At 38.8% G+C, this 25,769-nt stretch overlaps 1 protein-coding gene across 1 annotated transcript in view; it reads right to left on the bottom strand.

The window, feature by feature from the left end:
- Positions 1-25,769, bottom strand: part of dnah5l (dynein, axonemal, heavy chain 5 like) — a 168,438-nt gene that overhangs the window by 122,531 nt on the left and 20,138 nt on the right. The window contains exons 18-32 of the mRNA XM_061238957.1: positions 23,233-23,372; positions 21,615-21,766; positions 18,906-19,113; positions 17,304-17,391; positions 17,093-17,216; positions 16,840-17,009; positions 13,992-14,084; positions 13,586-13,789; positions 11,823-11,903; positions 10,524-10,928; positions 7,116-7,234; positions 6,560-6,696; positions 3,510-3,672; positions 2,775-2,886; positions 1,414-1,542 (exon numbers count right to left, since the gene is read on the bottom strand). Of these exons, the coding sequence (XP_061094941.1) occupies positions 1,414-1,542; positions 2,775-2,886; positions 3,510-3,672; positions 6,560-6,696; positions 7,116-7,234; positions 10,524-10,928; positions 11,823-11,903; positions 13,586-13,789; positions 13,992-14,084; positions 16,840-17,009; positions 17,093-17,216; positions 17,304-17,391; positions 18,906-19,113; positions 21,615-21,766; positions 23,233-23,372 (2,325 nt within the window). The remainder of the gene's footprint in view (positions 1-1,413; positions 1,543-2,774; positions 2,887-3,509; positions 3,673-6,559; positions 6,697-7,115; positions 7,235-10,523; positions 10,929-11,822; positions 11,904-13,585; positions 13,790-13,991; positions 14,085-16,839; positions 17,010-17,092; positions 17,217-17,303; positions 17,392-18,905; positions 19,114-21,614; positions 21,767-23,232; positions 23,373-25,769) is intronic.

Raw genomic sequence — 25,769 nt, forward strand, 5'->3', positions numbered from 1 at the left:
AAAGGTCTAAAAGTGGCAATAATCAGGGGGTGGGTAATCATATCTCTGAAATATTCTTTGAAAACCTATAAAACGTGAAAATATCCTGTACTACTCTTTTTTTCATTATTCTAATATATATATATATATATATATATATATATATATATATATATATATATATATATTCATAAATAAAAGTATATATGTACTTATAAATTTACATCAATCATCAAACTAATTTAAGCAGGGATGTCTTCAAACATTTGTCGGCTTTCTGCAAAACATGGCATGAGATATTTATTTAAATATTCCCTCATGTTTTTATTTTATTTACTAAGGAATCTATTTTATTTTCCTGAAAACCATAGGTGACAAAATTGCTGGCACCCCTAACAATCTTTGTAAATAATTGTGAAATCAGTTTTTTTGGGGGAAATACACTCAGTAAGCACTTTCTTATGTATTTCACTTATTTTTTAGACTTCTACTGCTGTAGCCTATCCTCTGAATTATGAAGCATTGTGTGTTCAGAGATACTCTTCTGCATACCCCTGTTGTAATGTGTGGTTATTTGTGTTACTGTCACATTCCTGTCTAATAAAATAAAATAAAATAAAAAAAACTGCGATGTAATAAAACTGCAAAACGGCAAGGCCAGATTGTTAAAAAGATTTCTCTGCTCGAGAGACCAGCAGTTGCTTATCAGCTTCTTATTTGCAAAGTAGGGCAATAAACGGTTCACCTCACCTCACGACAGACTCAGACAATAAAAGGCATATTCTAACAATCCTCAATACCATTACTCTACGTGACTATGGTCTAATATAAGAACAAAAATATACCATTCAGAAGTTGCGTGAAAAAAGACATTGTTTTTTTTTCTTAGCTATTTCATACTTCCAATTTGGTAGAAATATAAGTTTGTTTTGCATTAGCAATTTGATAGACATATTTATGGAACCAAATATCCCACATGGTTATATAAATGGTAAATGGTTATAAAGCTACAATTGTTTCTGTTCATCTGCCTCCTAAAATCCAACCGCACATCCATGTCGTATGAGGTGGTAACAATTACACGATTTGGACTTGGTATAGATAAACCTGTAATTGTACTGGCTAAAGGGCTCAGGTTCCATTTTAAATGTGACACAGGTTGGTTAGAAAGCATTAGGGTGAGTAATCCTTTAAGTAGTTCTGGGTTGGTCTGATATAATTAATAGAATTATTTTCCCATAATATCTGTGTAAAAGCAGGGCCTAAAAGTTAAACTAATTTAAATCCTTTCAGAAGGTTTCTGCACATCTCCAAAAAATATTAATTCATAGTCAGTTTGTGTTACACAATTTCCATGCAAGCTAGAAATCAAACTATTGCAACACCAATGATGAGTGTGCCGTGTGGTGTTTTGAAAGAGGAGAGATGATGTACCTCAATGTCCTCTTTGTTCTTGAGCAGAGGAGCCTCCATGATGTTCCTGAGAGCAAAGTTCTCCAAGTCCACATCAAAGCTGTGTCCTGTGAGCTCAGAAAGCCGCTGCCAGTGTCTAGCCATCATCGCCTGAGAGGATGACAGATTCATGGGTATACAATGTGGCTTGGTGTACATGATTTACAGATAAGCATTACAGTTTTTTACTATTACTGACAAGCATTTTTCGATATCGAGTTTGTTTAAAAGAAAATCTTGGATTCATTTCTCACCCACCAAAAAAACTATATTTCTATAGGCCAATTTGCAAATGTTTGCATGCACTATTTAAAAACTGATACACTCAAATTCAGAATTGGAGAAAATTCAATTGGAGAGCAATATCGAAAACCACAAATGCTATATTGTAGCTATTCCCAAACTCGGCTACACGTAACAGCGTCAGGGGTACATAAAAAAAATCTGAGATTTACATTTTTCCAAAAATAAATACATATATTTCAATATCCATCCAATCTCACTGCCAAAAATAAACATATGCACCCCCTAGGGTAAAATAACATGAATAACCTGTATGTGAAATATTGATGGGATAATCCCCTATGAACAAGTCAGTTATGAGGAAATAACTGCCTGGCAGGGTGGTGCTAGGGCCCAACGTGAAACAGCCCGACGCAAAGCTGGGAGTAAAGACATCCCTCAACTACAGTGTGTTGTATGGGCAAAAGTACTCTCTTGCAACTGTATGAAACCATGAAATGACAAACCATGTGGCCAAATGAAGTAGACTGGGTAGACAAAAACATTACTTTTTACTTCAAAAAGACTGACAGAAAATGCATCCACTGTAATGCCACTTGTTATTACTGTTTTTTTAGATCATTGTGCTATGATTGACAAAGTACACTTGGTGTTTTGTGGATTTTTTATTTAATTTTTTATTTATGTTTGCAGTGTTTTGCAAGTTGGGTTCATTTTGGGAATGAAATGAATGTTGCGCCAAGCTGAATGTTTTCAAAAAGTGCACTCAGTATTGAAACATGCTTGTTAGCAATTGTAAACAACTGTAAGATTCAAAATATTAAGATTTTGTATATGCTGCCCCAGTTCACATAAAAAGAACACTTATTAAACAAAAACAATATCAAGTGTAGTGAAGACTGACTGAAACCATCATTTTCTTTATGTCACAATAGTCAATTGTACAGTGCAATACTCCCAGCTACACACCCACTCCGTCACTGCAGAGAGGACTCAATTTACATCAATACCAGTGCTTTGGCTGGACGTTTTCCCAGGAAGCCCGATTCACAGATTTAATTTAGTTCTGAAAAGAAACCGACCCCTAGAACTGCACTCACCTTGTTGGCCATCATGTCCAGGAGGGGACAGGTCTCACTGAAGTCATCAATCGTCTTCTTCAAATCGTTGAATGCCTGCCATTCCTTCAGGGCTTTGGGGAGCTTCCGGATTCTTCAGAAGGTGAAAATCATTACTAACAACTTTGCAGGTTTGCGAACACATTTTATGAGTAATATGGAAGAATCTAATAAAAAGTATCACATCTTTTAAAATGCCGTTTTGCTTCTTCTCCCCTGTTCAGAATGCCAGTCATGCTCACACTGCAATGCTTGTTGCAATCGTCTTTGCTGATTTGGGAGAGCACAGAATAGTCTGTAATCTCCTCCAAAGTAGTGATGACAGCCATTCTTATTATACCACAATTTGCAATAAGGGGATTACATATCCTGTGCAGCTTGTGTGCGGCAAAGGAACGCATCAACAGATGCTGTCATTCTGACCGTCCCAACCCTCGCCAATACTAGAACCACAGCTGGCACTGGCATTATCCGATACCAGACCGTGGGGCCCATGCACTATAACATAGCTTTAACAGGAGAGCGTTCTATTAGAGAGCTCTTTGTCACTGAAAAAAGATGCCCATTAAAAGGGTGAATTCCATGTACAACAGTACAAACACTGCTATAATTCCAATATGAAATACATAATAAATTCTACAATGAAAATACCTGAGATACATTATTCGGAATTCAAGGGCAGAGTATCGAACATGACAATACATTAAAAAAATATACCGATTCTGGAAATCCTGAAGTTCATTGTTGACCTTCTCTATGTCAAGCTCGCACCACTGTATGTCATAGTAGCCACTGACACTTTCGATGACAGAGTTGTAGAGGTTGTAAAGCTTAGACAGAATAGAGAGCTCACGCTTGATTCTCTGAAGGTCAGGATACTCTGCAGAAGACAGACAGAAAGAGCAAGGACACACCAATTGCCTCATGTAGCACTACATGTTGGCTGAATGAAAAAACACACAGACATACTCTCTTATGGATCTGAGCAGACATTTCTGTATGCTGCAGAATTCATCCCTGCAATTGCTTTTGGCTCTGTAATCCATTACATTGGATTTGAAATGAAAAAATTAATAATGAGGTCAAAGTGCAGGCTGTCACCTTTAATTTGAGAGTATATACATCTATATTTGGTGATCTGTGTATAAATTGCATACCTTTTTATATGTAGTGCCCTAATTTTATGGGACCAAAAATAATTGGACAGTTGGCCTCTAACTATTTCTGATTAGTCAGGTGCATTCAATCCCTTCCCTTGTAAACATACAAGAAAGCTTTCAATATTGAGTCACAATTCTAGGCTGTTGATTGGCTTTGGTGTTGTTGGCATTTGTCAATATGAGGGCCAGAGTTGTCAAGGAAGTCAAGGAAGGGCCAGAGTTGTCTAAGTCAAGGAAGCCATTATGAGGCAGAGAAATAATAAAAAAACAGTCAAACAAAAACAAACTATTTGGAAAATCAATGATTTTATTTGCTGTCCAGGGTGTATTCCTGCCTTTCGCCCAATGTATGCTGGGATAGGCTCCAGCCCCCCTGCGACCCTGATCAGGATAAGCGGGTTCAGATAATGGATGGATGGATGGATGGATGGATGATTTGATTTGCCACAATTTTAGATTTGGAATCACACAATTAACATTCTCAGATGTTATTAATTTTGGCTTCACAATGTAAAAATTACAGCAGTGTAAATACATAGTCCCCCAATTTCAGGGCACCATAATGTTTCGGACTCATGGCTTCACAGGTGTTTGTAATTGCCCAGGTGTGCCTAATTGCCTCCTTAATGCAGATAAGAGAGCTCTTGGCACCTTGTCTTTTAATCACCTTTGGAAACTATTCTGAATATATCTTAGGCTCAACTGTTTTTAATGAACATAATTAAGAAGAGAGCACTGGTGAGCTTGCTAATCACAAAGGCTGACAGGCCAACAATACAGAGGCTTCACTGCAAGATGCAAACCACTGGTTAGCTGCAAAAACAGGATGACCAGGTTAGTCTGCCAAGAATGAGACAAAGCTTAACTTATATCAGAGTGATGGCAAGAGCAAAGTATGGAGGAGAGAACTGCCCAAGATCCAAAGCATACCACCTCATCTGTGAAATACGGTGGTGGGGGTGATGTGGCCTGGGCATGTATGGCTGCTGAAGGTACTACCTCACTTATGTGCATTGATGATATAACCGCTGATGGTAGGAGCAAAATGAATTCTGAAGAGTACATACACATCCTATCTGCTCAAGTTCAAGTGAATGACTTAAAACTCATTGGCCAGAGATTTATTCGTCAGCAAGAAAATTATCCCAAACATACTGCGAAAGCAACAAAGGAGTTTTTCAAAGCTAAATTCTTGAGTGGCCAAATCAATCACCCGATCTGAACCCAATTGAGAATTCCTTTCATATGCTGAAGATAAAATTTAAGGGGACTAGCCCCTGAAACAAGCATGAGCTGCAATACAGGTCTGGCAGAGCATCACCAGAGAAGACACCCACCAACTGGTGATGTCCATGAATCGCAGACTTCAAGCAGTCATTGCATGCAAAAAAACTAAAATGCAACATAACATTGCTGTGTCCCAAATTATTATGGTTCCCTGAAATGGGGGGCTATGTATAAACACTGGTGTAATTTCTACATGGTGAAACCAAAATGTATAGAAATGTCCTTCATTAAAAACTTTAACCACGTGCCATTTATTTTATTACAAATCTCAAATTGTGGAGTACAGAGGCAAATAAATAAATGATGGGACTTAGTCCCAAACATTATGCCACAAAAAATAAAAAGAATCCATAAAGCAAAGGTGCTGTCAAAAATAAAGAAATGATAAATTACGAAATATTGAAAAATGTACTATAAAGGGCAATTAAAACTCTCTGCACTCTACTGTAGTTTTTTTTTAAGAATGTTCTCGAGGCTGGTAGGTTGTCCTTAACACATTTGAGAACTCGCCTCAGTTTGTCTACAGGCTGGCTGTCTCGCTTGCTTCTGGCTCTCCATGTAATCCCAGACAGTCTCGATTAAATTTTTATCTGAAAAGTAATCTATTACGCCATATTTTATTTGTTATAAAGAAATACAAAAAAATTAGCTGTAACATTTTTTGGAAATCTCAAATTTGCTCCTTTCAACTGACACACTAATGCAGAAAATAAAATCTAAGACTACATTTATATGATCAAACCTAGCATTCACCCAAAAAAAAGAAAAAAGGTGTGTGGGCAGGTGGAAATGGGCTGGATTATGCTCACTATATTATTAGTGCATCATATTCATTCATATCCAGTTAAATTAACTCTTTTCATTACCATTAAGATCCATGCTTATTGCACAGGTTGGATTGACAATTTCTGTAGTCTCTACGAGTACATTGGAAGACATGGATAAGGCAGATGTTTCTCCCCAAAATCTCAAGCCAGTTGAGTCACACTAATGTAAACACAAATTCAATCTCAAAACAGATTATAGGACATGAACAGTCCCATTTTGTGTGTGTTTTTATGCATGTATGTGTGCGCATGTGTGTGTATTTGGGTGGATGAGTAGGTGTTCAACTGTTGAATTTAAGATAGACTGGATGAATTTAAGCTTGACTCATCCATTCATTCCTATGGCCAGTCATATTTAACCATAACACTTCAGGTGGGTAAACCTCTTGCAATGCACAATATTTTTAGGACTGAATCCTTGCAATACTAAAAACTATTGATTACTGTAAAATTCATGATTTGTTTTTGGATGGAAACTGCATGGGACATGTACCTTTCACAGTGAGTCCAAAGAGCTCCTCTCCTCCAGAATATGTGATGTACTTCCTCCACAGTTCATCAAATTGGGCCTGGAAAGTCTGCAGCCGATCACTGGCTTCACGCGGAGCCACACCCTCTACCCCAGGGCCACTGAAAATAATTGTTTGTAACCCAAATCCCTGCAAATCACTGCTCTGCAGTGATAGCTCTGTAGGTTCATTATCACAAAAATAATCAGAGCCAGGATCACAATTACACACATGTTCTGACCCATATTTCAGTGTCAAAAATATTATTTTCTCAAACAGTAACCACCTATGTATATGAATGCTACTTTGCCTATTTTTCCATTTACTCGGTAACTGCTGCCTTTTACTTAATTTTCCAATTCATGTGAAATTTGCAGCCATTTATCAACTTTGCTCATTAGTCATTTATAGGACAAGCATCGCTGATGTCACAAGCCTTTTCTCATGCATCCTAAATGAAACAATACATGCTATTTTATATACTATTAACCTGATGTTAACATTTTTTAGATACTTTACCTGATATTCTAATGGGCTTACCGTTCATCATAATCAGAATAAAAGATCCGCACAGATGTTTGAAAAGTCTCCACACCAGCCAGCAAGTCTGCCTTCATCGTGGGCTGAATGCTCACCAGTGTATTCTGGGTTTGCATTACCTGTAAATTTATATATATATATATAATATATATATTTAAAAAAAAAATATATATATATATATTTATATACAGTTGATGTGTTTTGGAGTTTGTGTAGCTGGAGTGTTCATGAAAGTAACTGAACTTACCATAGAACATTTTTTCCATAAATAAATGAGTACAACAGAGATAGAGAGTCAATTCCAAGAGTCGATTCTCAAGTCCAATCTGCCAATTCCATAAATCCCTTATAATATTAACCAGAATTGGCCAATTGACCGATCCTAAGCTCCACCCAATTTTGTGACCTTGGTCAAAACATTTCTTCAAGATGGCGCTACCCATACCATTAAGCCAGCCAACAATAGAAATAATAGATTGTTGCTGGAAATCACAGATACCATTACTTTCAAGTGGACAGCAAGCCTTACTGTAATGTTCCTGAGTTTGTTCTGTTGGTTTTAGTGTTTATTCATGTTTATTCTTGTTATTTATTAATTATCTTGCATATCTGGTTATTGTTCCCATTACAAAAGCACTATTCTTACTAACAACTACTAATTTTGATATTGTACAGTACTAATCATATTAATACTGTCTGTCTAACTAACAAACTAACAGTCACTAATTTGGGTGGTTTAGATTTAATCATGTAACTAACTGACTAACGTTATCTCCTATTTTCCATGCTGTTCTATAACTCTGCCTTCCTATGCTATCCCTGATTACTTGCTTAGTTTCAGCGAAGTGTTCACACCTGTCTCTTACTATCACTACGTCTGCAACTCAATGCAAATGTCCACTCCCTAATCCGGAGCCGTATGTCTAACATGTGGGTCTACATGCATCCAGTCCGCCTTTTCATCTTCCCCTGTTATTGTATCATTATCCTATTATGTTTCCCACCTCATGGGTGAATGAGAAGCATCAATTGTACAGTGCTTTGGATATAGTAGCTAACATTAGCTGACAGGCTTATATCGTAGTTTTAGACAATCATATAAGCTAAAGTTGTCAAGTTGTCAAATCCACTCATTATATTTCAGAAAATGTCTCTAGGTTTGGAAAAGGAAAAAAAAAATGCAATGCCCACCACACGATCAGGGTATCTTGTGTCACTATTGCAGGCACGTCTTTTGACCATTTTGAATGATAAAAATGTATTTGCTTATCACTATAATTACAATTCATTATAATGTAATAGGCAGCAAACTGGACCTCGGTTGTGGGCTCACCTGTGATTGGACCTTCAATGACAAAGGGGCAGGGCTTAGGATCGGTCAATTGCAGATTTAATATAAGTTAAGATTAAGTAATTCATTCATTTTGATAGGTCTGTACTTGAGATGCGTAAATATTACACGATCTATGTATCTCTATTTGTTCAACCAAAAAAAGACCTGCACCTGTATTAGGAAAATAACATGGGGGTAGCTTGAACCAGAAGTTGTATGAACAAAATATATTGTCAATTTTTTAAAGATAAAACCGTTTTTTTTTTGGTGCTTTCAAACCCTTGATGATACCACAAACATATTATTCATGAATCATAGTAACAGATAATTTTTAAAGTAGTTTTTAAACCCTAGCATAGATGATTAGTCATGATCTGCAACTACATCCACTACGTTCTGCACCAAATGCTGAAAGTCCTTGGAATTTTCAAGAACCAAGTAGAAGAATTCTGGTTCTGGTTATCAGTTTCTAAACGCGCATTTTTACTCAAGCATTCCAAGAACTAGGTAACTGGGTAGGAATTTTTATTTATGCCTTGATGAGGCTATTTAAAACTTGGGCTGTCACTTTGAAATTAGGGTAGGAAATATTGGTTAGTTTGAATATGTTCCAACTTTAGCTAATATTTTCTATAAAAACAGTTTAATAAGACTGAACCACAAAACATAAGAATCATAAACATGAATATAATAGTCTATGCATACACTATCAAGTTCTTGCCAGCTCTCCAACCTCATGTATGACCATTCCATCCATATAATGCTATTAGTGAAGAGACTTGCATTTTACCCAAAGATAAAACCATTATAACAGTAATAATATAGTTAATATCTAGTTACTTTTCTTAGGAGTTTGCAATAAATTCAGGTAGATAAGTTGGTTCCCTCTATAGCTCCCTGTGTAGCTCCATCCCCCAACCCAGTCACAGCGACAGCAGGTAGCTAATGTTACTGTCTGCATGCTAGCTAGCTTAATATTAAACCCGGCCAAAATGCCAAGAAAAACGGTAACCATTAATTTATAAGTATAAAGTGTAATTACAAGAAATAAATTGTTAAATTCTCATGCCTTTGCCATGAAAAAACAAAAGTGTTTTCATTTGCTGCCTATTTTAAAGAAAGGGTTCAAGCGTTTTAAATGTAGCCTAATAAAAAGCAGCCATTATCGTAGTTAGCCAGCTAAAACAGCGATAGTGACTGTTTTAATTAAAATTAACAGTTAGTTCCAATGTCTAACAATTAAGTTAGGACACCTACAGGGCTATCTTTGGCAAGTTAGGATGCTTCTGTAATACACTTTTCCTATCTGGAGTTAGGATAGGAACATTGGAACTTTTCAGTTACAGTTTCTGTTACATGGCCCAAGATGCCCAGTACCTGCACTTGTTGTTTAGTTTACTTTTTTCTGTTGTGTTCTCGAAGGTGTCCAATATTTCTCATGAAATATTGTGTTTTCTTTCTTTCTGTTCATGTGTTTTGTGACATTTTTTTCAGTTTGTTTTTTGTGGTTGTAGTGTTTTCAGTGTTGCAATTATATTTTGTGAAAATGATTGCTGTTTCACCAAAAAAAAAAAACTTGGTTATAAGTTGTTGTGTGCATGGGTCAATGTGTTTTATGAATTTTTTTTGTGTTTTCTGATTTGTTAATTTGTCTTGCCCTTCATGGCCACTTACTTTCTTTAGCAACATGGGATGCCTACACCTTTTATAAAACAAGAGATTAGAAAAGGGAAACCCTTCCTAATATAAATTTGTCTTGATACAATGTATTATCATTTCCAAATAAAACAGTGAATTACCAATTCACTGTTTTATTTGAGTATACCAAACATAATTATAGTCCCAGATTTCTTTAATTTGTTTTTGTGTGTGCATATTAGTTATATGAATGCAAATTTGAATCATACCTATACTGCATGCCTTCTAGTATGTGCAAGCATTTCATAGTATTGTGTGCCAGCACTTATTAGTAGTGTGTGAAGGAGTATAAGCTTAGCTTGCTCTTTCTTAGTAGTGGTTTATAAAGTGAGGGGGGGGCTATCCCATATGATTGAACTGGAGCTCAGTCCCCTTACCAGCGTGTTCAAGTTCTTCCAGGCATATGCCAGACCGTCCACCTTCTCAGCATTCCCGTCACTGAAGGACAACTCATGACGGTTAAGCAGAGCAAAGGATTCCTCCACAGGGCCAATGGTCCTGTCAATCCTGATCTCCGCCTCACGCACCTCCCGAAGAGCTGCCATGGCCCCTCTCACATCTTCTAGGTCTTTAATGGGACGCTGCAGCCGCTTGCTGATGCCGTCAACAAAAGAGTAGATCTCAGCCATGTCAACCAAGGCCTGCCGGTTAAGTGCTGCCCCGAATGCACGCTTCCATGCACGGCACTCCTGGGTCAGAGAGATCTTGAGAAGTTCGGTGTCGAATTGGACTGAGCCCACAGTGCACGAAGCAAGCAGGTCCTCAATCTGGGCCTCCAGTTTCTTCAATGGAAGAAAAAAGTATGGGGTTTAGAGGTCCATTTGTTAATAGAAGTGAACTATCGTAAATGAGATGAGAAGCGCAGACGAGTATTTACATCCATATCAGGTAGGAATTACAGCCCTTTTTATACATAGTATAGGGCATAACATGTTAGAGTTAGCTAAAAGGTACATTTTAAAAAAATATTGCGGAAATAAGTCTGATGGAAAGAGGAATCTAGGAAAAGTAGGAGAAAGAAAGGAAATGCTCATGATCCAAAGCACCTGCCCTCATCATTAAAACATTGTTTTGTTATTTAAATATCTTGGTACGTACTGGTGTTCATGATGACGTCCCAATGAGTTTACAAGATTTCCATTTTCAATTTCAAAACTTTAGAATTCACTTATGATTATCTCCTTATACAAGTACACACATCACATACTATACTATTAAGTGTTTATAGACACGTTCATACAGCTTAAAGTATTTTTTATCATAGTTTAAGTAGACGGTTTTAATGTTGTGGCTGTATCTAGTCAACATTTATTTTTTAGACTTCTACTGCTGTAGCCTATCCACTTAGAGTTATGATGCGTTGTGTGTTCAGAGATACTCTTCTGCATACCACTGTTTAATGTCAAAGTCACTTTTTTCCCCATTCTGATGGTTGACGTGAACATTAACTGAAGCTCCTCACCCGTATCTACATGATTGTATACATTGCACTGCTGCCACACAATTGGCTGATTAGACAATTGCATTAATAAGTAGGTGTAATAAAGTAAAAATATTCCGAATAAAGTGCTTGGTGGGTGTATATCAATAACTTAATTTCATAGGTACAGCAGTTTGCACAGTGAGGATAATTTAGAGGGGATTGTGGCAAGTAACGTCAGACGGGAAATACTCACAGAGTAAGAGCTGATCTGAGAACTAAACTCTGGTAGTGATGGGCTGGTTTCCAGGAACTCTTTCACCTGCTTGTCTGGATCCTAGGAAAAAAGAGCAATATTGGTCACTGAGTAGATACTTAAAACTTTTTAAGTCTATCTTAGACTGAAATACAATTCTCGTTGGTAGTTTCTGACAGTCGCAGTTTCTCAACCACCACCTACGCAGTTAAGATGGCAAATTACCATGTGGGTGGGTTAGCCTTAAAATGAGGTGTGGTCATGGAAAATATCGGCATATTGCTATTTTGATGGGGCTGAAAGTGTTTGCATTATGACTAATCTTAAGTAATTTTACAGTTCCATTCCATTCCATTTTTAAGACTTCATTATTCAGATTGCAATTGGTCTACATAGTACAGCTGGGTGATACATTATATTTTCAATTACAATTTTGGCTTCCCATAATTATGAAAACAGAAAGATCAAGATAAAATGATGTTTGTACTATATTCCATTTATTTCTGTTGTTCTTATTTTGTCTTGTGCTGTAAATCCAGCACACCCATTTCCTTCACATTGGTGCACTCCTGCCCTCCCACAAAGCCCAAACTCATAGTAAACACAGTCTTGAAAAAATGGAATATAGAAAGTTAATTGTCAAGATGGAAAAGCACCAGGAGTCGCAAACTATGACCTTCAGCTCACCGTAAAACAGAAACAGCTTGGGGTGAAGTTATGCATCTTCTATATGCATATGCTATTGCAGCAGATATTGCATGTAAAAAATTGAAAAATGCCCTGTGTAAAGGTTTGGGAATGCTGTCACTTCATACTTTGAACTCCTCCTTGGGAAACTTTAACAGGTTGTAAATGCATCCTGTAGCCAGCAAAGAGTCTTTTAATTAATTAAATCAATTAAATAATTATTTGGCCTCCCTGCATGTACTGCATGCCGTCTCTCCACAGATTTTCAATAATATTAAAGTCTGGGCACTGTGGGGGCCATTCCAAAACTGGTATTTGATGGTTGATTTTGAGGTATGCTTTTGATTATTTTCTTGTAGGAATATCGAACCTCTCTTCAACTTCAGTGTGTGGACTGACCTTTGAATATTAGCCTCTAGAATTTCTTGATATTTGGTGGAATCCATTCTTCATTCCACTTGCACAATATTTCCTGTGCCCCCAGCTGCCACACAACCCCAAAGCATAATGGATCCATCTCCATGCTTCACAGTTGCTAAGGTGTTCTTCAAGTCCAAAACACATTGTTCCAAAAGGCTTCTCAATGTTTTCTTTTGCATACTTCAGACACTTAATTTTTTTTTACTTAACCATTTCTGTGTGGATTTTGATGTACTGTAGCCCTGGAGTCATTGTTCTGCTGGACAATCTACCTACCACCAAGACTCAACTTCCTAGGAGAGGCAACCAGATTTTCTGTCAAGATTTCCTGGTACTTTGTTGAATTCATCGTGCCATCTTAAATAGGGCCCCTGGACCACTGATAGCAAAACATCTCCAAAAAATCTACAATGTAGAGGTAGAGCTGAGATTGGTGGGGAGGAGGGGGTGGCATGGTGTTTTATGCAATTCAGCCCTATCAGCTATCAGTCCAACAGAAACTTCACAGGGCTTCGCCCTTGCTAAATAATATCCAAAAAAAAACATGACCCACGGCATGTCATTTTCTACCCGCACCTAAGTCTAAAAATTAGCCCAATTTGGTGAGATAATTGCAAACTTAACAACCCTGCTACCATCCCCCTCCAGACACTCACCTGGTTCCAGAGCGTGGAGAAATGAGAAAATTCATCCAGTACATCGCCAGCATCGGCCTTAAGTGATGAGACAATAGAGCCCAGCTGGACAACAGCTTTGGTGACATCCTTGTGCTCGCTCAGCTGCCTGTCAAGTGGCTTTAGCACAATCTGCTTGGTTGGAAGGCTGTCATCTCCTGCGTCCCTCACTGCCAGCTGTTCTGCCTAGGACAATGGGGGAAGGCTCAGTAGAGTAAGGGCCTGGTTACTGTTTCTTTTAATTTCTTTCAGATTTCAACTGTCACTTCCCAAAAATGTGTAATCCAGACATTCAAATTAGTAGTCCGTTGATTTGAACTTAATCCTGAATAAACTGTCATTGTGTTACTCGATGGGGCACTGTATCTTGACATGAATGTGACTATACCTGCAGCTGTTTGTGATGAAGATGGGAAAATGTCCACAGTGGAATGTCCTTTGCCATGGATAGTGTTGTGCTCACAACTCTGTTCAGAATACTCTGGAAAGCAAGTAGCAAGCAAGATGCTTTTATTAATTATCACATAAAAACTTGATCATCATCATAATAGTAACCTGCAAATTAAAACATTAAATAAATGATCTATACCTGGAGCAGTGTACAGCGTAAATGGTGCAACAATGTTATCAAAAATCCGGAAAGTTATACAGACAACTGTTGCTGGTGTCAGAGATGTATTCTTGTATTAGCCTGTATTATCATAAATCTCAAGTCACCCAGAACATCCAGCTTTCAGCATAAGTATGAGCTAATATTTTGGCATTATGAGCAAAATAACATTTTGCAACAAGGGGTAATCATCAAAAAACCCCAGGAGCGATTTATTATTTATCCTTCTTGACCTCTCCGCGGCGTTCAACACGGTTAACCACTCCATCCTCTTAGCCTCCCTGGCATCTACAGGGATCTGTGACACAGCTGGATCCAATCTTATCTCTCTGGCCGGTCCTCCCAGGTGTCCTGGGCTGGAGGAGTGTCAACCCCTCGCCCCCTTGTTACAGGAGTCCCCCAGGGCTCAGTCCTCGGACCCCTCCTCTTCTCCATCAACACGAGATCCCTTAGCCCCGTTATCTCTGCTCATGGCATCTCCTATCATTGTTATGCCGATGACACCCAACTCTTTCTCTCCTTCCCTCCATCAGACACACAGGTCTCTACCCGTATCTCCGCCTGCCTGAGAGACATCCAGAGCTGGATGGGCAACCACCATCTAAAGCTCAACCCAGGTAAGACGGAGGTGATCTTCATCCCTGCTTTAACCTCTCCCTTCTCTGATTTCTCCATCTCACTAGGGGATGCCACAGTGACCTCATCCCATAGTGCAAGAAACCTCCCCCTCGCCACACCTGCACTTCACGCTCACGACTGGTGTCTGTCCTGGTCCCACGGTGGTGGAATGACCTCCCGGTGGATGTCAGAACAGCAGAGTCTCTGACCTCCTTCAAGCGCAGACTGAAGACCCATCTCTTCAGGCTACACCTTTCCCTCCCCAACTCACAATCACCATGATTAGCCTTAGACCGTAATGGCACTTATGTATAGATATCGTTACTTGTATAGGTCTTGTTGTTTTTATTGGCTGTTGTATTGTTGTCTTCTAGCTGCCAACTGTGGTATGCTAGTTTGAAAGTTGATTGTACTCTTCAAGGGTTCTGAATTTCTGTATGTTTACACTAGGACTCGGAACAGTACTGTCCTCTCAGGTCCACTTTTGCACTTGCTCTTGTTTGATTTGCACTTGTACGTCGCTCTGGATAAGAGCGTCTGCTAAATGCCAAGTAATGTAATGTAATGTAATGTAATGTAATGTAATTCCAAACAGACATACAGAAGTATTTTTTCACAGAGAGTGGTCACTGTGTGGAATAGCTTGCCAGTCAAAAACACTGGGGGTTTTCAAGACCATGGCTGATAAGGTGCTAGAAAATATATTAGGTTTCATGCAAATTAAGAAGTAGGTACACTTTATCATAACATAATGACGGAGGGCTCATGTGGTAAGAGCAGTCGTCTGGCAGTCGACAGTCGGTTACCGGTTCGGTTCCGCCCTGGATATGTCGAAGTGTCCCTGAGCAAGACACCTCACCCCCAAATGCTCCTGAAGAGCTGGTTGGTGCCTTGCATAGCAGCTAATTGCCGTTGCTGTGTGTGTGAGTGTGTGTATGAATGGGTGAATGAGAAGCATCAATTGTACAGCGCTTTGGATAATGGCGCTATATAAATTCCAACCATTTACCATTACCATTTACTATGATATGCTAGTGTCACACACCACAGATGTGGCACTTCCCGGATGTTTGATGCATGGAGAAAGAAAGCGCAGCTCAAAATAAATAAAAAGACTTCACCCCTCACAGGTTCTGAGCAAAAATAATAAACTAACACAATAAACTAAAATAAAAAAGGCGAAAGGAAGTTAAAACAAGTGACAGCTTTTCAGCTTGCCACTCAGAGCTAGCTACTGGTCGGCCGGCCAGCTGGGTCTTACTCTTTCGTACTGAACTAATGAAAAAAAAGTACAAAATGAAATTAAAACCGCCACATGAAAATGCCGCTCTTGGTGTTCTCCCGGTCTTGGCCCCGTACTGTAGAAACGAGCACACTTTCAGCACCTGGACTGACAACACAAGTGCATGTGCCCTCTCCACCAGTAGGCAGGGCCGAGAAACTGCTTCCCCAACAGACCAAATCTCACAGTTACTTTGTTACTTGTGTCATAAGTAAAATTGTAACCTATAGCAAAACCAATGACAAATTAAAAGCCTAGAATCAAGACTAGATACTGCAAGCTTTCTTATACCTTCACTATGGAACATTGTCTTGAGTAGTATATATATATATATTTCTTTTAATGCCTCCATTTCCATTTTGAAGTGCTCTTTGACACCATTGCTAAGAAGCCAACTGTCCAATTACTTTTGCTCCCCTGAAACGGAGCAACTATGTATAAAAAGGATGTAATTCCTAAACAGATCACCTGATATGACAGTCTGCACTTTAACCTCATATTCATTGTTTAACAAATAAAAATAAGATCTGTGCTAAGATATGCTATTTACCACGTTCCGTCACATATTTTAAGTAAACTGATTACTTCTGTTAACTGAAATAAAATTAGATTATTTTATTTCATTTAGCAATACCTGGGATTTAGTTCAGAAAAGTGTACTTCAGGCATATTTTTATTAACTTATTTTTGTAAGGGAAATTATTTGGATCCACAGAGCTGCAATACCTGAATGTCCTCGAGGCTAGGTCTCATGACAATGTTGGGAATGGCCAGCTGGATAGTAGCCCTGAAGAGGGGGGTCTGGGTGGTTGGCCGGTTTAGCTGGGAGGATGCCTTATACTTTGAGCTGGCATTATGGAGCCGTCGCCTTAGGGAGTCCAGTGACAACTTTGTAGCTGAGAAAAAAGACTCAGATGATCAACTGGAGAGAATGTCGAACACTAGCTTTACAGGACTGTAGCACACAATCGTTCCTCACCTTTAACCAGGGCATCAGTGTTCCTTTGGCATAGCTGCCCCATCACTGTGTAGAATCTGCAGGGAAGGCAGGCCTGGCATCGCGTCTTCTGCTTGGCATCAGGGTGCAGGCACTGGAAAGAGCCCTTGACCACAGAAAACAGGATTTATATTATTGATTGATTTACATCCTATTGAATATGCCTACTGTGAAAGAAGCAATGTTGACCCACCTCCAGGTTTACAGTTTCTGCTGGTTTCATCTTCCTCTTGAGGTCTTCGATCATCTCATACATGGATCTCTCCACCTGCTTGCTTTGACTTGGCAAAAATAACATAGGCAACCAATGTGATAGAGTGCATTGTTCAATAAAATGAATAATGAGGACACTTAAATCATAGAGTATGACATTTAGACTCCATATTCATGTCTAATGGAGGTATGCTGCTGCAGGTTTTCAATTGCACCCCAGTGACAAATTGGGATAAAAAAACAGCCCTGGCATTCGTGACAGACCGGCCTTATTTTCAAACCCACTCTCCATTGCTGTTACCATCCATCAAACATCCATAATCAGTTAGGAAGACCAGATGCAAATAGTCCAAATCCTGGTGGACAAACTGTAAGATTTTGCAGGACAATGCGAGACAAATTGATAATGTCTATTATTTATATATTATAGGCAAAGATCTAGGCTACATTTTTTTATAATGCACATATATAAAATTAACTTAATTAAACGCATTTCCCACCTGAAATTACACTATTGCCCACACAGTATAATGCTTGAATATGATTAGAAAATAAATTCAAGGTGGCCAATGGTAAATAATAAGCACTTAGTGCAGGTTTAGCATCAGTGCAATTATTCAGCTGACCCTATGTTATCCGGCTTTGTGATACATTCTCCTCCATTCAAAACTGAAAACAAATATGCTCTCTGATCATCGCCTGGGACCAGCCTCACGCAGACGTGTCAATTGCCATTCTGGGTTGTAACTACAAGTTATTTTCATTCCGCTAGTATCCATCTTCCTGAGATATTGCTGGTAAGCTTTGAATTTGACTCATTAATGTTTTTTTGACTGGAGAAGAGTGTATTCATTTACAACCAATCAAACTGCGATATGAGGAACGTGAGGTCATTTAATGTTAATGTGGAGAAATGTATCCCTTTGCTTCAAAATGCAGGACATATGTGGGACATTGGGCAAAGGGTCAAAATGCTATGCAGTGCAGGTCACCTGCTCACCCTACTTTCAGTCTCAAACGAAACAAAATATTATCCTCGGTAGTTCACACACTTTCACGGTTGAGGATGCCTTGTAGCAAACAAAAAGTTTGACAAACAACGACAGTATCGGGGGGGCTTATCTGGTGCTTTAACGCCATTTATTAAAAAGAGCAAAAGATAGGGCCAATATAAAATGTTTCTGGCCGATGAAATAAGTTATTTTGAATACAAATAATAAAATCTTATTTTGTCTTTTTTATGTTATTTAACTTTTTAGATCAAAGTAATAATACATTCTGAGTGCCCCAAGCAGCCTGTAGTCAGGTGGCCTTTGTGGAATTTGGCCAGCCCGTCACTGATTGCAACCCTCAATGTGGAAATATGATATTATTATTTCACTGAGATTAAATTCCTGAAAGTGAGGAACAATTTGCACACAAGAATGTTGGAATAACCTCACATTTGAAATATGCTCTTAGATGCTCTCACATACAGCTCTACTCTGAGATGTTAAGCATGTGAATCAGTTTTTAAAATGTATCCACACTCTAGGCTGCATTCTTCTTGAAGTCCCGCCCCAGTGTTAGAAGTGAGGCTTACATGCTGAGAGTCTGCCCAGCGCTTCTCACAGTGCTTTCGGCCTGCCTCTGGAAATCGTGGACCTGGATGGGCTCTTCCTCAGGCAACACCAACAGCGGTGTAGACGACATCATCTGTAAGGCTCTCTCAATGCGACACTCCAGAGTATCCCTGGCCACCTTTCCGACCTGCTCCAGCTCCTGTAGTGCACTGTACACGTTCTCCAAGACTATCACAAAAAATGAGAGGATTCATTGTTTGGTCTGGTTATCAGCAAAACTGGATGATCTGAATATTACTTGTGAGTAGCCAGTAGTTGTGAATGTCAATGCCATATTAACAGTACTTTGTTGGACAGCTATGAAAACAATAATATACTGTAATTACAGTAAATTTGTCAATACATTAACATAATTAAAGTTAGCTAGCTTAGGTACATGTCAGAAAAATAACAGGTTTGTGGGTGCACATGGTGACATTTCATTACGCAGAATTAGCACAGAATCCACTAAGGCAATTCAATAGTAGATGTTTAGATTTGTTAATGTTTTGGTTGATTAATAATTATCAATACATGTCTATACATTACTGTATATACTGTAATCATGTTATTGGCTGGTTAAACTCGCCAATATGCCTGTGATCATGCTAAAGTATAAAGTATAAAATTTTTCTTGTTGTCGGGAGGAAGGTTACTGTTTTGGTGCAATACAGCCTTTTGACCATAGCCAATGCTGTACTGTAAATATTATGCAAGTGAAATAGCTACTGTAATCAGAGAAAGACAAACAGTTAGATGTATGAAAATGGAAAAAAAACTGTGTTCAAGCACTTCTGTGGACATCATCAATAAACCTCATTTTCACCCTGTTCAGACTGGTGCGTGGATCTGTGGTAGCCTGCTTCCTAACTGACTTGAACAGGGCATAGTGCACAGAACAGAGCGTAAGGTTACGGGTCAATTCTAAGCTTGAAACTAATTCAGCTCCTAAATGGCTATATTTTCCAGTAATTTTGTCACAACAACAACAGTGGTGTAAGGCTGGAATACCCTTCAATAGTAGCACTGTTACACACTGTCAGTGAGCAGGTGAAGTGGCTTTCCTCTGGTGGTGGTGCCATAAAAGTTTACAACCACAACAACACACAATTCTATTTCAGTAGGCCATAGTCCCTTCTCATCTTGTTAGGGCGCATGAAGGGCTGACAAGACATCTGTTCTCCTGTCAATCACTCTGTCTCAGTACTCTCAGGGTTCAGTCACCGCAATGAATTAAGCATGGGATGTTTCATGACAAAGCAGGTTTAGGGTATATTCATGTTTAGTATTGTTTTGCTTGTTTCAGTGTGACTGGTGCAATGGTCTACTTTCCACAGCAGTATACCAAGGTAACCATCCAGGAACCTAGGGAGAACTGTGGAAACCTGCCCCCGTGAAACCATCTGTCTCCATCTCTTGACCCCAGCACCCACCACCTGGAGAACAATGTTTCTAAATCCAAATTGACCAAATTTTGATTTGGACCATTTTTAGATGGCGATCAAAGGCTTATAAGCAGGAGAAACCAAGCAATTGTGGGGGTGTCTGTAGCCAGACCCCCATGCACATAGAGCATGTAGTTTTATTAACTGGAGACTGTACCCAGCGTCCCATGCACATAGTGCATGTAGCTTTGTTACCAGGTATGGCGGCCTGTAGCGTAGTGGTTAAGGTAAAGGACTGGGACACGCATGGTCGGTGGTTCTACTCCCGGTGTAGCCACAATAAGATCCGCACAGCCATTCGGCCCTTGAGCAAGGCCCTTAACCCTGCATTGCTCCAGGGGAGGATTGTCTCCTGCTTAGTCTCATCAACTGTACGTCATGGATAACATGGTCTGCCAAATGCCAATAATGTAATGTATGACTTTCATTATGAGACTCTGTAATTGGGTAATGTTTTTATCTATGTTTAATTTGGAATACAATGCGATTAAGTGAGTAACCTGCCTGGTAAAATCAAGTGCTAGTCTGTCTGTCAGTTCAGTTCACTTCATTCATTAGTTTCACCTGTGTTTCACTTCCTGATTTTTGTCCCATACCTGATTGCCATTCCCTCATGTTATAAAAAACCCTTTGTTCGTCTAGTTGTGTCTTGACCATACTCTCCAGCGTTATATTGTGATTGATACCCGTTATGACCTGTTTTGTTTTCGACTTCCGCATTTAGCTTTTCCTGTCTGTCTAGTTTTGATCCACAGTTTATCGACCTGTTTTTGTTTTTCAACTTCTGTCTTATCTGCTCTGCCCGCTCTTTATTGAACCTTCGCCTGTGACTACGACTTCGCTTTGGATTACCCTTGTTATATCTGTATGCTGGGGTATTAACCCTTTTCCTGGACACTTACTTACAAACTGCCTATCCCCTGCTGATTCTGTTTGCTGGCTATTGACCTCTGCTTGTTGAACCTGCCAAATTTATAATAAAATCACAGAGAACTACTCCTGGTCTTCACAACTGGATCCTGTTGTTCTGAGCCCTGATACGTTCTTTATTCTATATTTTTATTTCCATTTTGTAATTGCAAATGCTCTTTTGTGAAGCACTTTCGGCTACAAAATCATTGTATTAAGAGCTACATTAATAATTATTCATTACTATACTCAATAGTATCCATGTACATATAAAAATCAGTTGATTTATATTCCACTCTTTTAGTATTGATCAGAGACATGAAACCATGGTCTTACATCTTTCTGTATTGAGAGAGGTCCAAGAGAGCACGGTCAGTCCAGGAGAGAGGGCATCCTCAATGTGGCTGATGAAGGGCTGCATAAGAGGCTGGAGGAGAGCAGGGATCCTGTTGTGGACCTCCTGAAACTCTTGCAGCATCTCCTGTAGTCTGAGGAATAACATGTCTCTGTATGCATTTACAAAAGACTGCTGCTTCCTTAGAACTTTATAGATTTACAGGTTTTCTTTGTACTTTGGGAAATGTATTTTATATTCAATGAAGCTTCTCTGCTGAGTTGCCTATTATGAAATATCTTTGGTTGGACTAGCGGTGAAAATAAATGTGGCAGAACATTTTTATCCTGAATTACGCTATTTAGGCAAGTAATAATATTATTTTTTAATGCATCCAAAATTGTACACATATTATCAAATTATTGCTTAATCTCAATAACATATTCGTAATGAAGCTATGTGTTTACCTGCTAATGGATTATTGAGATTGTTGGCACACTAGTTAACTGAATTAATCAAAACAGGTCAAATTAAATGATTGGGTTAAAGGGAAGTTTTATGCCCTGTATCTTTTCAGCTCAAAAGCTGCCACAACTATCAACACTGGTGAGTCTGACCACCCAGGCAATTGCATTCAGTGCTGTGTCTTTTATCAGATGTGCAGTCTAATAATTGTTATGACAGCATTTAAAAAGGCCTGTACTTCAGTGATGTCGGCATCAGTCCACTGCCTCAGAGATAATCCCACCCATAATTTAATAGGATGATGATGCAATTTTTTAAAATCATATATATGTCTACTGAGGAGGTCCAGAGTTGAGTGAAACAATCAAAATCTCAGGCTAATCACCCTGGCTAGGCAAATGAGTATAGAACTTAAAGAGAATGTGTGACAGGAAGAATACCAAATGGTTCATTCAAGGAACATTTGATACAGTTTCTTCAGTTGATTTAATAGTAAATGCCCTTACTCAGATAAATTTTAAGTTGCAATGCTTATTTTTATACGATTGGTTTCCAGTACCAGTATTAACTTACCGAACACTTTATTAGGTATTTATTAGACTTATTTTTTAGACTTCTACTGCTGTAGCCTATCCACTTATGTTATGATGCATTGTGTGTTCAGAGATGCACTTCTGCCTACCACTGTTGTAATGTGTGGTTATTTGCATTACTGACACCTTCCTGTCAGCTTTGAGCAGTCTGGCCATTCTCCTCTGACCAAGGTGTTTCTGTCTGCAGAACTGCTGCTCACTGGATTTCTTTTTGTTTTTTGCACCATTCTTTATAAACTCTAGAGACTAGTGTGCCTGAAAATCCCAGGAGATCAGCAGTTTCTGAAATACTCAAACCACCCTGTCTGCCACCAACAATCATTCCACGGTCAAAGTCACTTGGATCACTCTGATGGTTGATATGAACATTAACTGAAGCTCCTAACCCGCATCTACACGATTGTATGCACTGCACTGCTGCCACACAATTAGATAATCGCATGAATAAGTAGATGTAATGAAGTAAAAATGTTCCTAATAAAGTGCTCGGTAAGTGTATATCTAGTCCAATCTACATAAGTATGTCATGTGTCACACTCCATAGGTAGAGCTCTCCACTCACTTGACATGTAGAGCCTTCAGCTGAACTTCATTGGAGCACATGTTTAGAATCACATCTGGAACCTCAAAGCCCAACTTGTGCATGTACTTGGCTTCATGTAGCAACTCAGGAACAAGTGGGTCTAGATTAACGTACAGGTCCTAAAGCAGGAAAACCAGACTGATTAAGTATCTGCTGTTACCTTAATATCAAAATCATACTGGTGCTCAAACATGTGGGTTACATACAGTATGGCTTTCTCTGAAAAAGTAAATGAAATCAGAAAACAGCCAGCACAGACACCTGACTTCAAGGAAACATTTTCTACATTTTCACCCAACATACATGTTCCAACATACAATTTTGAACCTATTGTTTAGCAAAGTACTCTGAATACGCATGAACTGGTAGTGTTAGTATTTGACAACAGGAACTGCATTGACAACAGGAGCTGAATCCTCAAGCACTTGTTTTAGACTTGGTGCTGTTTTTTTGTGCTATAAGGGCTTGTCAGTGAATCATGCAATGGGTCCAAACTGGGTTTGGGGCAACAGTCTGAACCCGTGCAACCCGTCATCACACAGGTTCCATCACATCAAATGCGTACACAGCACTGCGAGCCCAGACCATTGTCAGTAAAAAACAAATTAAGTATTGGAAATAGTTGCTCTGCAGTTGCATAATCGGTTAAAGTTTGGCAAAATAAAAAGTCCTCCTAAAGTTGTCCATCATGATCATATTGCTTGTTTGTCAACAGCTGAGCATCAGAGGAGATAAATCAGGCTTAAGGCAGCAGAGCATTCTTCGCGATAGATGATCCCTTTAATGTGTATGGTGAGTTTGATATGCACTTGATATGCTTTTGGCAAACTGAGATCATTAAATCTTTATCTGGTTAATCTTAACATTCATTCAAAACTGATATTGTCTACAGAATATAAAACGATGTGTGTATGCGCGTGAACAATTTGACAATCACAACTTTTGGTTGAACCATACGTATAAGCCTAGTCTCCTAGTCTCCCTAGTAACAGCTTCCCACCCCACCACACTGTCACTGGGGAGCACCATTACCATGTCACTGTATGCTAAAATGGATTGCGTACGTGACTTGCACGCAACTTCATGAAAACGGAAGGAATTAGACTTTACACACATGAAAGTAATTTATTTATTCGTCATAAAAGTTGCACTGTTCGGAACATCGTGAACTAACTTGGTATGCTGTGAATGTATGCTCACTTACAATGTGATCTGCAGCTAAATAACTGAAAACTATGGCTAATGGCCAATCAAAAGTGTTTGCTTTTAGATGGACTAAGTTATGCGTATGTAATTAACATTAGACGCAAGCCTCTGATTGATGAAAAAATGATTGAAGACATCCTGGGGAGGCCCCTTCAGCTGCAGCCCATGTTGTCCATTGATTTAACGCGGCTGTGGTATTTCAGGTCATAACTTTTTTACATTTATTTTAGTTTTATTTGTGTGGTCGCTTTCTGTCTGTCTTTTGCCTGCATTTGCCTCACTCCCAGAACCGCTCCTAACAACATTTTGGCACACCAACATCATGTTATGCATGTAGGCTAGTAGCCAAAATGAGTGTGATTCTGTTTAATCTGTCAAAAATAAAGATAGCTAAAAAACTATAATAAAAATGCATGTTTTGTTTTTCATTTAAACAAAAAAAATAATGGACTTGAATAAGCCCGATGTACCTTACTGTTTCTTTATTATTTCTCAGCCTCATAATGCCTTCCTTGATTGTCACTGCAAGAACACTGGGCCTCATGTTGACAAACACCGATATCATACTTTAAAAGCAATCATGAGCCTAAAATCAAGACTAGATATCACCCGATATAGATCATTAATTCATACGAATGATATGGCTTACTAAACTGAACTGAGCAATTTTTTTTCAAGTGGAAAACAGGCATTTCGGGTTTGCAAACATTGCTTATGCGACTTTCTCCTTGGTTGATTTTCTTGATTTTTAGGCTACCGATCAACGTAGCCTGCTCTTCAGACAAAAGATAATAACAACACATCATGTTGTTTATTGGACTCTTTGATATGGAACACAACCAAATTATATTTTCTGCGAGGAAGATATGCTAAGAGATAATTAATGCACTTAAAGCAGTTTGCATATACAGTACTGACAGAAATTGGAAACACTATTCAGTTTAGTTCTGTTAACAGCAAGACTGCTCAATGATGTTGGCAGTAACCATTGGCTACATAATGGTAGGCATAATGATCATTCCCTGTTTAAAACAAACGGTAATTCTTCACATGTACATAGAGGAGACCAGGGCACCAAAATATTTTTACATTGACTGATGGCGTGTGAACGACACAAACTCCAAATATATATGTATTGTGGGTTATAAGGCTGTATAGTTTTGATATGTTACTAGCAAGCAGAAACTGCGAGCCATGCAGGAGGAGTCCAACTAGCACCAACTAACTAGTAATGCTGTGTTCCAACATGCCCCAGCCGATTATAAATGCATCAGCTACAATAACTTTTGTATGTACCATGCACCTATTCA

Source organism: Conger conger, chromosome 4 (genome assembly GCF_963514075.1).
Source record: "Conger conger chromosome 4, fConCon1.1, whole genome shotgun sequence".
NCBI classification, from domain to species: Eukaryota; Metazoa; Chordata; class Actinopteri; order Anguilliformes; family Congridae; genus Conger; species Conger conger.